The sequence below is a fragment of the Grampus griseus genome (genome assembly GCF_964374135.1).
Source record: "Grampus griseus genome assembly, chromosome: 9".
In the NCBI taxonomy this organism is placed as follows: Eukaryota; Metazoa; Chordata; class Mammalia; order Artiodactyla; family Delphinidae; genus Grampus; species Grampus griseus.
In genome coordinates, this window is record NC_139003.1 from 95,497,481 (window position 1) to 95,514,862 (window position 17,382).

Sequence of the window (17,382 nt, forward strand, 5' to 3'; positions counted from 1 at the left end):
GCACTTGGTTCTCCTTAACAAGGCCAGCCCACAGGGGAAACTAGTTAAACAGACCCTAACCCGCTGGGGTCTTTCCAGAGCCTAACTGACTTCAGAAAAGGGAAATACCAAACTCCAGCTTACTCTAGTCATACTCTCCCACCTAAGGAGGGAGAAAAAAACTGAGCAACACTTGCGAAGTTCACAGTCCAGAGGCACAGGCTCACTAAAACACTGAGACCTGATCATGGGACTGTAGAATGCTTCCCCTTGCCCCACACCTCACCACCACGTGACTAAAGGCCCATTTACAGCACTTCTTTTTACACCACCTCATGTCTAGTTATCAAGAAAAAAATTACTAGACATACTAGAAGAAAAAAAACCCCAAAACACTATTTGAAGAGACAAAGCAAGCATTAGAACCAGACATGGCAAGGGCATTGGAATTACCAGACTGGGAAGTTAAAACAACTATGGTTACTATGCTAAGGGTCTAATGGATAAAGTAGACAACAGACAAGAGCAGATGAGCAATGTAAGCAGAGAGACGAAAATCCTAAGACAGAACAAAGAAGAAATGCTAGAGATCAAACACAATGTAACAGAAATGAAGAATGCCTTTTATGGGCTGATTAATAGACTAGACGTGCTGAGGAAAGAATCTCTGAAATTGAGGATATCTCCATAGTAACCCCCTAAACTGAAAAGCAAAGAGAACAAAGACCAGAAAAAGCTAATGGCAACACCAGAAGGAGAAGGGAAAAAGGAATAGAAGACATATTTGAAACAGTGATGACTATAAAGTTTCCCCCAATTTCATATCAGACCAAACCACAGATCCAAGGAGTTCAGAGAACCAAAGCAGGATAAATGCAAATAAATAAATAAATTACACTTAGGCATATCATTTTGAAATTACAGAAAACCAAAGATAAAAGATCCTGGAAGTAGCCAGAAGGAAAAAACACCTTAACTATAGAGGAACAATAATAAGAATTACATCCAATTTCTCCTCAGAAATTAAGAGTAGAGTGAAATGTTTGAAGTGGTGACAGAAAAATCTCCACCAACCTAGAATTCTGTACCCTGCAAATTATCCTTCAAAAGTGAAGGAGAAGGGCTTCTGTGGTGGCACAGTGGTTAAGAATCCACCTGCCAATGCAGGGCACACGGTTTCGAGCCCTGGTCCGGGAAGATCCCACATGCCGCGGAGCAACTAAGCTCGTGTGCCACAACTACTGAGCCTGTGTTCTAGAGTCTGCGAGCCACAACTACTGAGCCCGCATGCTGCAACTACTGAAGCCCGTGTGCCCTAGAGCCCATGCTCCGCAACAGGAGAAGGCACCACAATGAGAAGGCCATGCACCGCAACAAAGAGTAGCCCCCACTCACCACAACTAGAGAAAGCCCGCGCGCGCAGCAGCGAAGACCCAACACAGCCAAAAATAAGTAAATAAAATAAATTTTTTTTAAAAAGTGAAGGAGGAAAAAAAATTCTCAGACAAACAAAAACTGAGGGAATTTGTTGCCAGTAGACTGTCTTGAACGAAATGTTAAAAGAAAGGCTTTAGGGCTTCCCTGATGGCGCAGTGGTTAAGAATCCACCTGCCAATTCAGGGGACATGGATTCGAGCCCTGGTCCGGGAAGATCCCACATGCCGCGGAGCAACTAAGCCCGTGCGCCACAACTACTGAGCCCATGTGCCACAACTATTGAAGCCACGCGCCTAGAGCCCGTGCTCTGCAACAAGAGAAGCCACCGCAATGAGAAGCCCATGCACCACAAAGAAGAGTAGCCCCCACTCGCCACAACCAGAGAAAGCCCGTGTGCAGCAACGAAGAACAAACACAGCCAAAAATAAATAAATAAATCTAAAAAAAAAAAAAGGCTTTAGAGGAAAGGAAAATAATATAGGTCAGGAACTCAGAACTGTATAAAGAAAGGACAAGCATTGAAGGACAAATAAGTGAAGGTTAAAGTCAAGTCCACAGAGGAACAGGGCCGCTTCTGTTCCACAGCTGGGACCATGGTCAGCAGGCCTGCCAGTGGTGCACAAGCCTGTCTTCTCAAGGTGACCCTCCTCAGTCCTTGGCTCCACTGGGGTTTCACAACCTCCTTCCTGGATCCCAGGAAATGTGGGCTGGGAACCTCACACTCCACCATACTGCCATTACCACACTGTCTTGATTGCTATAGCTTTATAGTTTGTCTTGAAGTTTGGTAGTGTCAGCCCTCTGACTTTGTTCTTTTCCTTCAATATTGCGTTAGCTATTCTGAGTCTTTTGCATCTCCATATGAACTTTAGAATCAGCTTGTCAGTATCCACAAGATACTTCATTGGGATTTCGATTGGGATTGTGTTTAATCTACAGATCAAGATGGTGGTATTTTGGGGCCTCAAGAAAGTACAGGTAAATTTTTAAAAACAGTACCTAGAATACATTAGGGAATTTATAAATGTTATTTCTGGCTGAACCACCTTATCTTGCATAGGAAACAGAATTTAGGAATTAAAGCATTCCTATGTCAGGCCAGTAAAGGCCAGTCCAGTACAAAATAATTACTTCTGTGTTTCCAGAGTCTTCGCAGAATATAAAAGGCTGACCTTTACTCTCATTTCCCAAGAGGAGATCACCAGAAATGATTTGGTGAGTGTGCCCATTAATCTTGTTTTCTACTCTGTATCTTCAGACCTCAGAACTGTAAATCATAGAAACTAAACCTAGAGTCCACTATAAGATTGATTTTTTTCCCCTTTTATTTTCTAGAGCTCATGTGGTTATTTCCTCTAGGCATCTTCTTCATGAGTGTTTAAATGAGAAGTTAGGAGACGAGATTCTAGGCTCCTGTGCCGCTGATGCTTCCTTAGATGTGTAGGCTCTTTTGATGATGCTGTTTTCTCGTGCTCAAAGATTTCCATCAATCTGTTATGTATTTCGCATAATAATAATTCAAAACTCCAAACATTACAGTCGATGAAATACCAATTATATTACATTTTCAACCAATCTGAAGTGGATCCACATTTTCTCTCTTGAGCTGATATGCTCCTTTTAGAGTTTGCACTGTAAAACACAGAATTGCAGAGAATTTCATTCAATTCATGAAAATATTTGTTATGCTTTTCATTAGCTCGTCTACATTTATTAAGATATTTAGTTTTCTTGGGCTTCCCTGGTGGCGCAGTGGTTGAGGGTCCGCCTGCCGATGCAGGGGACACAGGTTCGTGCCCCGGTCCAGGAAGATCCCACATTCCACGGAGCGGCTGGGCCCGTGAGCCGTGGCCGCTGAGCCTGCGCGTCCGGAGCCTGTGCTCTGCAACGGGAGAGCCCACAGCAGTGAGAGGCCCACGTACCGGAAAAAAAAAAAAAAAAAAGAAAAAGATATTTAGTTTTCTTAATCGATAAACACCTCAGAAGTCATATAGAAAATTTTAACCTGGGAATTGAGTTGCCCATTTATCAATATTTCAAAGTGTGTTAGCTGATCATTTCATTAGATTCCACAACATTCACCGAACAGCTATTGAATGACATGCTGTAGCTGCTTCACTTGTGTTCTCTCAGATCCATGTGCTTTCAAATCTGAACCCTCACATGTGTGTAAATTTGTATTTAGTTTCACAATAAATCTCCTCAAAGTTATCTTTTATAACTCTGGTAGAACAATTGTCATTCTCTCACATGTCAACCTGATTTAGAAAGGCTAGATGGCAAAGGAAAAGAGAGAAGAGATGACCCTAGTGAGTTGCCCCTTCCTAAGCTAAATTATGAAAAATGGTCATTGAAAGGTTAGAGTCCAGTCTTACATTTGACCTAAATGCTAATTTTGGCACCCAAATGAGAAGTACAAATCCATCTTCTTTAACAGCAGAAGTCAAAGGAAATTATGTTGTTTATCTGAAATGCTGATCTCAAACGCATATTCATCCTCAGAGAGCTTAGATCTGTAACTTACACATAATTTCCCAGACAGTGCTCTGGTATTTAAAACATAATCGAAGTTTGGACGTACAACAAGCTTCAATTTGAAGTAGGAGAAAGAGAATGTGATTTAATTCCCCATCAGTAGATGGAAAGTTAGGATCAGCTGGGTAGGTGTGAGTTGTGTTTAAAATAGTGGCATGGACATATATACACTACCAAATGTAAAATAGATAGCTAGTGGGAAGCAGCCGCATAGCACAGGGGGGTGGGATAGGGAGGGTGGGAGGGAGACGCAAGAGAGAGGGGATATGGGGGGGTGTGTATACGTATAGCTGATTCACTTTGTTATACAGCAGCGACTAACACAACCATGTAAAGCAATTGTACTCCAACAAAGATGTTAAAAGTAATAATAATAACCATAGTCCATGCCTGAATGGCAGGACTATGGAATGTTTATTTTAAAAACAAAACTTAAAATTCTTTTCACTTAGTTTAGTTATAGAAGTAATATATAATCATCTAAAGACATTGGAAATACAAAATGTAAAAGAAAATTACTCAACAATAGTCACATACCTCAAAAAGAATCACTATTAGAGTGCTAATGCCATGTCACCTCTTTTCAACGCACTTTAAAAGTATACTATACAATAGAAACAATTTCGAATCGTTCTTTTTTTATAGCTATCATTGCAAAACAAGTATAAGGCAGTGTGATTAATCCGTTGAAACTATTGCATAATGACCTATCAAGTAAATATATCATAATTCATTTAATTATTTCCTACAGAGAGACACTTAGAGTGTTGCATATTCAATTCAACCACATTTATTCATCAATATTTATGGAGTTTCACTTATATACACTGAGATACAGAAATAAATGGCCTCTGTCCTCTCTAACTAGGAAAATAGAGAATTATACACTTAGAACGCAGTTTGATAAAGATAAGTTCAGGTTGATATGGAAGCAGGGAGGCCAGACTCTTACCTGGTAGAATGAGGTTAGATACCCTATAGAAAGTGATATCTGAGTTCTTGGAAAAGTGCAGAAAAACACAGATTAGAACAAAAGAAGGAAAAAAAAGCACTTATGTTTTTATTCTTCCTGTCTTTCCATCCATCATCACTAGTGATGGGCATTGAATTACCTTAAAATGTTTTGCTAATTTGACTTGCAAAAATGGAACCCCATTGGTTAATTATTTTTTAATTTTTTAAACATCTTTATTGGAGTATAATTGCTTTACAATGGTGTGTTAGTTTCTGCTGTATAACAAAGTGAATCAGTTATACATATACATATATCCCCATATCCCCTCCCTCTTGCGTCTCCCTCCCACCCTCCCTATCCCACCCCTCTAGGTGGTCAAAAAGCACCAAGCTGATCTCCCTGTGTTATGCAGCTGCTTCCCACTAGCTATCTATTTTACATTCGGTAGTATATATAAGTCCATGCCACTCTCTCACTTCGTCCCAGCTTACCCTTCCCCCTCCCCATATCCTCAAGTCCATTCCCTAGTAGGTCTGTGTCTTTATTCCCGTCTTACCCCTAGGTTCTTCATGACCTTTTTTTTTTTTTCCCTTAGGTTCCATATATATGTGTTAGCGTACGGTATTTGTTTTTCTCTTTCTGACTTACTTCACTCTGTATGACAGACTCTAGGTCCAACCACCTCACTACAAATAGTTCAACTTCATTTCTTTTTATGGCCCCATTGGTTAATTTATAATTTCTTTGACTTCTAGCAAATTTAAACATTTGATATGAGTTTATTATATTTGTCCCTTTAAAAATTACTTTTTATTTTCTTATTGTTCTATACAGTTCCTATTTTATTTATATCTAGCCACGGCTTAATCCCTTCATTCTTCTGCATCCCTTCAGACATCTGCACAATGTTATCTGGGATTATTTTCTATCTACCTAAAAAACTCCTTTTAGAATTTCCTTTAATGTAGGTCAGCTGATGATCTTAATGTTTGTCATAAAAATGCCTGTATTTTACTTTCAATTTTGAAGAATATTTTTTACTGGGTTGTATATAATCTAGATCGGCAGCTAATTTCTTCTAGTATTTTGAAGCTATCTGAAGGTCTTTAGGCTTCCAATTTGTCTTTGAGAATAAGCTCTTGATCTTACTGTTGCTCTACTGCAGGTAATATATCTGCTTCCTGTGCCTATTTTTTTTGAAGATTTTTCTCTTTGTCTTTAATTCTCAGTAGTCTACTGTGATCTGCCTAGGTATGGTTTTCTTTGCTTGAAATCTGCTGATATCCACAATGTTTCTTGATTCTGTGAGTTGTTGTCTTTCATTAGTTTTGAAAAATCCCTGGCCACTATCCTTTACACTAGTGCTTCTTTTTCTCTCTCCCCTCTCCTTCTGATGCTTCAATTACATGTGTGTTAGAACATTTTAACACATACCTTACATGCTTTACAGTAAGTCCCCTACACACGAACCTTCAAGTTGCGAACTTTCAAAGATGCAAACGTGCGTTCACATGTCCAGTCACGTAAGTTAGTTCACCTGTCTGGCATACGTTGTCATGTGCGTGCATCCTCTGCAAGTGGTTGTGCTTTTGTGTACTTTACTGTACAGTACTGTATAAACTACAATAGTACAGGATCTTTAGTTCAAGCCCAGGATGTCCAGGAGCAAGTGTAAAAGCAACAGTGCTGTAGCTGGTACTGCTGAGATTCACGACTCAGGAAATGGCAAGGGGATTTTCTTTGTTTGAGGAGGCGCTGTTAGTTTTTGAGGCACAGGACCCAAACGTAGAATGGTACACGAAGGTTGCAGCAGCCATTCAGAATGCAATCCAGTGCTACCATGTCATCTGTGATGAGAAAAAAAGAGCTACTACCCAGACATCACTGGATTGTTTTTTCAAGAGGATAGATACAATTGAATCCAGCAAGGAACCTGAACCTATGCCATCAACATCAGGCATGAGTGAAATTGCAGCTTGCCCTCCGTCTCCTATTGCTGGCGATCCTGCAGCTCTACCATCTCCCACCTCCTCTCGCTCCTCCAGTCAGTAACTCTTCTTGCCTGTTCACTTGATGTCAGTCCCTGGATGCCAGCTGTTGTACTGTACTACTGTACTTTTCAAGGTACTGTACTGTAAGATTAAAATGTTTTCTTTATGTTTTGTTTTTTATGTATTATTTGTGTGAAAAGCATTATAAGCCTATTACAGTATACTACTATGTAGCCGATTGTGTTAGTTGGGTACCTAGGCTAACTTTGTTGGACTTAGGAACAAATTGGACTTATGAACCCGCTCTCGGAACTGAATTCGTTCATATGTAGGAGACTTACTATATTCTGTTTTCTGAACATTATGTCCTCTTATCTCGTGTTTCATTTTGCATAATTTTTGACCTATTAAGTTCACTAATCAGGTTCACTAATTTTTTCTTAAGTTGTATCAAATCTGTTATTAAACCCGTCCCTATTCAGTCATAGTTTTAGTTTGTGGGGTTCCCCCCCCAATTCTACAAAGTCCATTTTATTCTTCTTTGGAGTTCTCAGTTCTATGCTGAAATTCTCTATCTTGTCATTTAATTTCTTGAAGATATTAAACAGAATTATTTCAAAAAGCTGTCTTTAAGATTCAGTATCTGGATCTCCTGCTTGCTTATTTCTGTTTTCTGCCTTTTCCTCTCAGTTTTTAAGATAATTCTTTTCGTGTGCCCCTTTTAAAAATTTTAAAAGTGCCAGACATTGGGTATGAAATACTGTACAGATAATGTGTGGCTCTGGGTGGTTGTGTTTTTCTCCAGAGGTGATTTACTATCGAGTTTTGAAGCTGTTCTTCAGTCCTTGGGAGGGCTGGTCTATTTCCTTTTTACCAATGCTCCTAGGATGTAGCACTCTGGGGTGCCAACTGCAAGTCTAGTGTGTTTACCAGCTCTTTCTCATTAGTAGATCCTAAACTCCAATTTTTCATCTCCCCAGCCTGGTGAGATGCCTGAAGTCCTACTTATTTTCTCACCCTTTCAGTCATTGCTTTGGAATTATCAAATGCCTCATGGGAAAGTGGTGTCGTTCTGGGCTGCCCTTCTTTCCAGGATCTTAGTCACCCAAGTTCTTGCTGCTTTTGAAACTCTCTGATGTTTCAAGTAGAGGACTGATTTAAATTTTTTTCTAATATTTCTCAGTGAGAGTATTGATCACAGGTAGGCTAGCTCATCATCGCAAAACTCTAAGCAGAGCAGTGACATGATCTGATTTAGATTTTAAAAAGATCACTCTGGTTCCCTTGAAAATAAACTGTGTGGAATTGGGGAGGAAGAAGGATGGAAGCAGGTAATCCAGTTAGCGAGCTATCACAATAATCCAGACAAGAGGTAATGCTAATTGTGGTAATGTGGAAGAGAAGTGATCAGATTCTGGATATATTTTGAAGGTAAAGCCAAGAGGATTTACTTGTAAATTGGATGAAGGTATGAGAGAAAGAGGAGTCAGTGCTGACGCCAAGGTTTTTGCCCCGAACCACCAGAAGGATGGTGGTTTACCGAGGTGGGGAAACTGGGCAGGAGTGCATTTGTGAAGGATGATCAGGACCTGACTTTTGCTCGTTACGTTTGAGATGCTAATTTGGCATCTAACTGGTGATGCCAAGTGTATACTTGAATATATGAGTCCGAAGTTCAGAGAATGGTTGGAAGCTGGAGATAAAAATTTTGTAGTCATGAGCATACGAATATAATTAAAGCCACAAGACCGGATGAGAGCACCTCGAAAGTTAAATATAGAGAAGACTGCACACAGTATAATAGTGCCTGTTTCATAGGGCTGGTGTGAGAGCTTAAAAATATTTATCCACCTCTTGCCTCCACGTCCTCCTCTCAACGTGGGAAGGAACCAGCTGCCCCCGGGCAGCTTCCGCGTGCTGTACAGCAGCCCTGATCTGAGTCTCATCGCCCCTCCTGACCCGCCCAAGGGAAGGGATCGTGAAGCTCTGGCTGGCAGCTCCTACGCCTTTCATTAACGGAGGGCTCAGGTTTCCAACTCTCAGATGCTCAACAGGTGCGTAACTGGCTGATGCAGTGGGTCCTCCAGCCAGAAGGGTGGTGCTGTTGGTCGCCTGCAGACTGCTCAGGCCCACCCCGAGGCCGCCCGCCAGGCTGCACCTTCTCCCCCTCGGCTGCAGAGGGCGCGCGTGAGGCACGCGGCGCTCCGGCCCCGCGGAAGCTCAGCGAGGGCCGAGGGGAGGGGCGGGGCCGAGCGTGGGGCGGGACCGGACGGCTGGGAGGCGGGGGCCGGGAGGCAGCCGGCGGCACTCTGTGCGCGGCGCAGGGGAGAGCGGTTGACCTCCTCAGACGTTCTCGAGGCAGCTGGAGGCGGGACCGTGACCCGCTGGCAGCTCGGAGCTAGCCGGGCGGCCGGAGCTAAAGAGCGCCCGAGCGCCATGATTCCTCTGGAGAGGCCGAGCAGCGGCGGCTCTTCCCCGGCCGCCGCCCCCGGCTCGGGTCGAGTCGGCCGGGGTCTGACCACGCCGCGCCGGCTGCCGCCCCCGCCCCGCGGGCTGCTGACGGAGATCCGCACCGCGGTGTGCACCGAGCCCTTCCAGGATGCCTACAGCCTGAGCCCGGGCCGGGCGCTGGGCAGGTGAGGCGGACGAGGGCCGGGCGGGCGGGGAGCAGATAAGTGCGGGAGGCCGGCGGGGGCAGATAGCGCGCCGGAACCGGGCACAGACCTGGGTGCGGGCGGCGATTAGGGCGGCAGGGCCCCCAGGCCACCCTTGCGCGCGCCGCGTCCCCCGAGCCGGCGCGCTCCGCCGGCGTGTGCTGTACCCTGGGTAGCGGCCGTGAGAAAGTCTCCCGCGCGGGTCCCCGAGAACCTTGACCCCTTCCTCTGCTCCGGGCCTTTTCGGCCTCTGTGGTCCTTGGCTCGGTAACTTAACGAGACGGCGTGGGAACCACGCTGCGAACCTTTACCCGCGGCGGCGAGTCTGAAGCCAGAGCAGAGGTGTGAAGGCAGCTCTGGTTTTGCCCCTGGAGCTTGTGGGTTCCTCTGCGGCTGTGACAGAGCAGAGAGCAGAACGCCGAGCGTGACAGCTTCCTTTGCACCAGCGCTGGGCGAACTTCTGTCCGCCGCCTCCTGCTGACTTCGGTTGCGGTTTCTTGGGTTTGTGCTGCTTTCGTTCTGAAATGAGGTCCCTGCGCCTTTTAAGTTCATATCGGTTTCACTTGTAGGCTCCGGGCCCTCGTCTGACTTTCTCTGCTGAAAACCGGCCCTTGCTTTCTCTTCCCCTCCCCACTCTTGCTTTGTAGGGGTCGGGAGGGCTTAGAACTCGGTCTCTTTTTCAAATTGCACAAGGTGAAGGCTGTTTGGATCCTTTACATCTTGTACGTTGAAGAGGGGTCCAAGAGTGTGATAGAGGTTTGGGGACCGACTCCCTTTTTCCTTAAGAATAGTTTGGAGAAGTTGGCAAAAGCACAGGCTTTGGGGCCAGACCCGAGCTCAGATCCCCACTCTGCTTGCTCTGTGTGCCTTTGGACGGTGACATAGACTCCCCAGCCTCTCGTTTCGCACCCGTAAAATCAGCGTAGTGACAGTGTCTCCGTCAGGGGTGTCGTGAAGATGCGGTGGCTGTAAAGCACAATTCACTGGGCCTGGTACGTAGCACATGGTTGCAAAAGCGCAGCATGTTGTAATGGGTAACAGCCTTCACCTGGGGCTCTTGGAAAAAGAAGTCCTCGTAACAGTGATTACAATGTTAAAAACAAGCTGCCTTACAAATATTAAGGTAACTTTTAGAAATAGTTTTTTTTGGCAAGGAAACCTACCTTAAAAGTGTCTCATTTATTCCAAATGTTACAAGGAGAAACATCTTTCTGGGACAAGATTTACTTCACTATGCTAGGCACTAATTAACTGCATCTGTGCACACTTTATGACAAAGGAAGAGGTAGACAGCTACTGACTCATGTAGGTATTCTAATTGGTCAAAATTCCAGACATTCTGAAGTTACCCTGATTTCTTGAAGAAGGAAAACTAGGACTCTCCGTTGTTTGGTTGTCTGGCTTCATTCCACAAAATGAGAACATATTACAAAACTGAAATGTCTTCAGGTGGCAAGCACTGTCTTGTAGACTTTGCAATAAATGATTTAATCTGAAAAAAAATTGATTTGCGCCCTACCAACTGTGTGACAATTCCTCCGGGAATGTTTCAACGTTCATTTTACCCTCTCTATTATAAAATTAGCTTGCCTGTAAAGTGTTTGTTTGAAGGTTGTGATGTCTTGTACATATCTCTTATATAAATTTCTTTACATAAGTAATAATTCCTGAAGCAGCAGAACAATGCAATTAGACAGATACTTGATATAAGAGCCTAAAACTGACAAAGAAAACGAATGTATTTGTTTCTTTTTGGTTCTCTTTTCATCACGGAGAAGTGTAATGCAGTGTTCAAGAACACGGACTTTGGAGTCAGACAGTGGAGTCTTGGCCCTTTACTTACTAGTTACATGTACTTGAGTAAGTTACCTAACCATTGATAGCCTCATAGAGTTGTTGAGAGAACTAAATAAATTAAAAACATCTGTAGCATAAAGGCTGTACTTAGCTTCCGGGGTGCACTCAAAAAATGCAATTCATTGTGTAGCTCAGTGAATGTAACCAAAAGGCAAAAACAGGAAAATGTGCACGACCTCAAAATACTTTTCGTCTGTTGCAAAAGTAATAAAACCTCATTCCAAAAGACAAGAGAACTGTTCAGAAGTCTCAGGAAGTAAAAGCTCTGTTTTGTGTTAGAAGCTCTCTTTGTTTAAGGTTTATAAGTTTTGCCTGTGTGTTGTAGTTTTGACATAATGAAGTGTGTTTATGTGTATTCCTTTCTGTAGTAAGATAGAAAAGTTGCATCTTTTTCCAACTGTTAACTCTGGTTGCATTTCTGATAGAACGAGTCGATCTCATGCTGATACAGAACTTAAAAATTACTCATGCTGTATTTTAACGATGTGGTATGAAAAACAAAGATCTATTCATTTTGTTCTATGGCCTTTCATTTAGTTGAGAATGTTGAAGAGGTGTGAAGAGCTAACTGTTCAAACACAGAAACTGAGTTCTTTTGGGAGTTCCCAATTTATCTTACAGAAATATAAAGCTTTCAGTGAAATGGTTGTTTGGAGAAAACATTTTAAATGGCCGATACTGATTCCATAGTAATGAAAGTATGTAATGTTGATTATTTTAAGAAATGTCACATTTCTTTCATATCTCCAGTAGAGTCCATGGCAACCTAAATATGGGTAAATATATGATGTAAAATTTGCTTTTATTGCTGGAAGCTTGACTTATTATTCCTGAGACTTGTTACCTTTCTCTGAGGCAGGACAGGTGCCAGTGGAAACCACAGTAATGACGCAAGGCGCAGGAGCCATGACCTTGAGTTCTGAGAATTTTTTTCAAAGTGTTGACTTCTCGAGTTCTAACCGATAGTGTAGGAACAGAAAAATGTTTCTAGGAATTTTAAATTATACTAATTCCACATCAAATGATTTGCCTAGTCCTCAACTTGAGCATTTTTTGACATACTCATACATTTTATCTTAAGAAAAAAGAGATCTTTAAAGCCAAAAGAACATCTTTTGTTTTTTATATTATTACATACTCATAGTTGATATTTCCTGTGGGGGGAAAAAAGGTATAAATATGAGTTCTCTGCTGGAACGGGTCCTTCATAAATGTATAGGGGCCATACAGTTTTACAGGTGCTTTCACTTGCATGATCTCATTTACTTCTCATCACAAGCAGGTTTGGGAAGTCCCCATCTTTCAGATGAGAAAATCAAGACACAGGTAGATTGAGTCTTGTGAGAATCACCTGAGCTGGGACTCTGAAATCACTTCCATTTATACCACAGATGTTTCTCAAAGAACAATCCTAGCCTGTCTTGTGGCTAAAGCAGTTTCCCATCGTTTTTATGAGAGGACAGGTTAATGAGTTCCAAATTGGAACAAACCCTGCCCAGCTTCGGTGTCATATGCTTCCCTCCCCGGTTCCACCTGGGTCCTTGGGCTCTTGAATCAATAGCAATGGATAAGAGGCCAGAGGAGCATTCCAGGCAAGGCTTTACTGGGACTCCGTGCTGCAGCACGAGGGAAGGAAAACAAGAAGCAGGTGCCCTTACTCGTTCCCCAAAGTGGATGGGCGGAGCTGGTCCCTTCAGTGGGGTGAGGGTGGGGGCCGGTGGCTGGGTCGGGCTGGAGGGGAGGCTTCGGTGATCTGCGCACCCCCTTGCTGGTGCTGTGTGCAGGGATCGCGTGCAGCCCCCCCGCTTTTGCTCGCAGCTTCTCAGAAGTGGCAGTTGGCCTGAGGCCTTTTTGTATCTTATTGTTCATAATTGACCGCACCTGCGCATGCGTGCAGTTCTTAGTCCCTTAGAGTTTCTTTGTCTATGGCTCGAGGAGATGTTTGTCCAGGTGCAAGCACTCAGGTGAAGGGTCCCAGGTCCCAGCCTGTCTCAGCTGGGCCTTATGGTGGACAGGGACGTCCTATCTCATTATCCTCAGAGTGGTTGGGAGTAACAGGAACAAGGAAGGATTTTTATCAGAGAATTAGAGGATGTTCGAGCTGAAGGGGATGCACAGGTGGATGTGTTTCAGGAGGTGGGTGTCCTTTACCTAGATTTCTGTCTGTAGGTGATGGCTTCAGGTTTAGTACCTTACAGCTACTTAAGCATATGTCATAAATTGTAAGCTGTAGTTTCTTTAGAAATAAAGACCCTTGTTAAACAATACTATCCATGTAGAAATTGCACCTTGTTTAGGAAAACTGTTATTTAAGATTTCTTGGCAGTTTAAAATTAGTTTGAAAAATATTTCCAGTTTTGGATAATCCAATATTTTTGGATGGGTAAAAACAGTTGGCTATGTTTGTGATTCAGCAGCAGACGTTACTTAGGAAATATGGCTCCTGCTCTAAGGCAGATGCTTCATTAAGTCAACTGTTTTAATTTTGAGAAGTTGGGGCTTACAGTGTTGAAAGTAAAATCTTAATTTAAAATACATAAACCTTCCACTATAGTCCAATATAAAATAAAAATTAAATTTAGAAATTACATAAACTTAAGGATTTGATGAATTTCAGCCTCTTTACATAACTACAATAACAAAATTTTATAAAATCTGATTATTGAACCAAGTGCATTAGAAAGTTAAGTAGCTACAGTCATTGATTCACCTGTTCAGGAAGGGAAGAAGGAACCCGACTTATAGAGGGAATTTATGCATCAAGTAGAGAGTTCAAATTAGATCACCTCCAAAACTCCTCTGTTCTGTATGATTATTTTTTTTTTACAAATTATCATAGATCTGAAATTAATGTCCCAAACAATAAAAATAGCTGCTGTGTACTGATTACTGATCATTTGCCGGATGCTACACACTTTGGAGATGTCATTTTGTTTAGTGTTCATTACCCTGCAAGGTTAGTGCCATCAACCTCATTTTACAGGTGAGCAATCTAAGACTCAGAAAGCCTGAGCCAAGTGTCCAAGATTACAGTTAGCAGCCGGAATTTAAAACTGAGCCCGGCTTTTAAAGCCTTACCTGTTCTTGTCACTTATGTCGATGTCTGATCTGATGGACTCACTGATTTTTACACTTAGGGTCAGCAGATAGTTTTTTGTTGTTTTCCTTTCAGAGGTAAGGAAGATATGTCTTTTCTAGGTCTTTCTTGAACGGAACTTCTTTGCACTTAAGGCATAACCCCAGTGCTATTAAGCAAATACTGTACTTGCATATTGAGCACATAAGGCCCTTTGATAGGCTCTGGAAATTATTCCCAAATCTAACAAATCAGTCACTACTCCCTTTATAGGCGAGCTGACATGCCACATGGGAAAATAACATTTGAGCTGGGCCTGAACGAACGGGTGGAATTTTACTACTAGTAGTGATGAAAGATACTCCAGACATTGGCAAGAAAACAAATAAGCACAGTGCAGAAAAAGTCAATGAAAAAGAGAAAGGCAGGTAGTCCATTGTGGCTAAAATATTAAACCTTATGAGGTTAAGTTGCCATAGAACTTTTCTTTAACAAAATAGCATGAACAGTGTATGTACTCAGGGTGTTATCTGATGTCATATTTGAGCACCTGCCATGTGCGGGGCTCTACGCATGGAGGTGCAAAGATGAATAAGAGGCCAGGTTCCTGGAACTCATCCTCCAGCCAAGGAGACAGTCTTAGGGCAACAAATTCTAATATGTCAGACCAACTTTAATAGAATACAGGGAGAAACAAAGCACTTTACTGTAATCTATTATAGAATCAAACCTGGAACCTCGGAGGTCACTTTTCTTTTGCTTCTTCTATATACCACTCAAATTAGCATCTACAGTTTTTAATCTTTGCCTGAACCTTATATATTTTATTATCTGTTCACCTTTGTGTAGCAACCCAACACTGGAACTTATATTTGGAATCCATCTAGTAAATAAAGTTCTCTTTACAGAGAAAAGCACCTCAAACTTCTCCCATCCAAACCTAACACACTCCCCCTCCCTCTGGCCCGCCCCCCCCCCCGCAAATCCGTTATCATTCTTCTAATCTTTCTCTCAGTGGATGGTACCACATCACCCCGTACCCAGGTTAAAAATCTCCAAGTCATCTTCCACTTCCACCTTTCCCTTCTGCCCTCATCTCTGCCTGCAACTCAGCATGTCAGGAAGTGCTCACGGATCTTGACCTTGAATGTCTTGTAAATTCATTCTCTCTTCCCAGCCTCCACTGCTGGTACTTTTGTTCAGACCCCTTACCTTGAATTATTTTCTTGGCTTCCCTAGTTTCTAGTTAACACTTCACTATACACTCTCAGACCTACCTTTTAACACATTTACCTTACTTAAAAAATTCTCATAGGCGCCCATTTTTACCCTGAGAAATAAAGCACAAACTCCTTAGCGTGTCATACCTACCTACAGATCCTCACTGTGCCTTCCCAAGCTCTACCAGTTGGGCACTGGTGAAGCCCAGTCCTTGTTCTGAGGAAGCTTAGACTGGTGGATCTGACTCAAAATGTTACTTCCTGTTGTTATCATTGTTTATCCTTCCTTTCTTTCCACCCTGGAATGGGTTATCATTGAGTTCTGAAATGTATTCACTTCTGATATCCCCCCCCCCCAAAAATGAGTAATGAAAATCTGAGTTCTCAGTTTAGTGTATAATAGTGAACTACAGATGTTTGTGAAATGAGTGAAAGCTCCGAAAACTGTAACAACGATGTAATCCAGGAAGAATTTCGGGTAAGCCAACAAAAGAAAGTAGATGGTGCCCTTTGAACCTCATCAGTCTCAAGTCTCTGCATGTAACTGTGACCCCTGGTGTCAGAGAAACATTATTTCATGCTTTGGAGAGCCCTCAGTAACTTAGAGTTGAGGTACAATCACAGTTTTTACCATGAAGTTGTGGTAAAGCATGCATACTAGAGCCCCTGTGCGTGTGGAATTTAGGGCCACTGTGACAGTGTTCATTCGTAGTGTGTTCACTAGGACCCCGCACCTTGACGGCTGAGTCTCAGAGTTCTGTGTCCTGCGTGGCTCTGCGGGAAGAACAGTTCCCGGAAACCTCGTTTCATCTTCTGACTCTCTGAGTAGTTATAAGGGTTCCCCTCCCAGTCATTCAGAGATGAAGCCAGTGCACGTTTCCTCAGACCCTTGTGATCTGCTGCCTTGCTGTCAGTTTTAGTGGTGTGCAGTATCAGAATGGCAGACGAGTTTTCTTCAGCGTGCAGTAGTGCACGGCTTGGCAACCTACTGCTGGCTGCCTGTTTTTGTAAAGCTCGCCAGCTATATAGAATGATTTTTACATTTTTAAATGATTGAAAAAAGTCAAAAGAAAAGTCATATTTAATGACATGGAAACTATGTGAAATTCACATTTTGTTGTTTGTGTTGGTAAAGTGTTTTGTTTTTTTTTTTAACCCAGCCACCCCCATTCATTTACCTGTTGTCTCCAGCTGCTTTTACTCTACAACAGCAGACTTGAACAGTAGTGATCAGACCGTCTGGCCAGCAAAACCAAAAATATTTGCTACCTGGCCCTTTACAGAAAAGTTTGCCCACTCCCAGTATAGTGTATGATATGGGGAAAAGAAAAGGGTAGACTTGCAGCCATGAGGAATGCTTCCTCAAAAACAAAGGTGGTGTCAAGAGTAGTGATCGGAGTGGGAGGAGAGCCGTGGGACCTACTGTGGTGACCCAAGAAATGGGTGCCTGGCCACAGACATCAGATAAGTTTAGGTCTCTCCCCTGTGTTTGCCTCTGGCCCCTGAATTAAGCAATGGTTCTTCTGTAGCAAGGGTTCCCAGAGTTTACAGGTCAGTGATGTGTGGGATCCTTTTCTCTGTTGAGTGTCTGGTCTTTGGAAATATACCTTCAAGCCAGATAGGTAAGAAGTAGTATTTTACTACTACACGGTACTGTTGCCTTGAATGTTAGGTATGG

At 42.7% G+C, this 17,382-nt stretch overlaps 1 protein-coding gene across 1 annotated transcript in view; it reads left to right on the forward strand.

Annotated features, from left to right (window-relative positions):
* Positions 1-9,333: 9,333 nt before the first annotated feature.
* STK17A (serine/threonine kinase 17a) overlaps positions 9,334-17,382 on the forward strand; it is a gene marked incomplete at its 5' end in the record, with an annotated part of 37,956 nt that continues 29,907 nt past the window's right edge. Inside the window, one exon of the mRNA XM_082661462.1 lies at positions 9,334-9,533. Coding sequence (XP_082517588.1) covers positions 9,334-9,533 — 200 coding nt within the window. The remainder of the gene's footprint in view (positions 9,534-17,382) is intronic.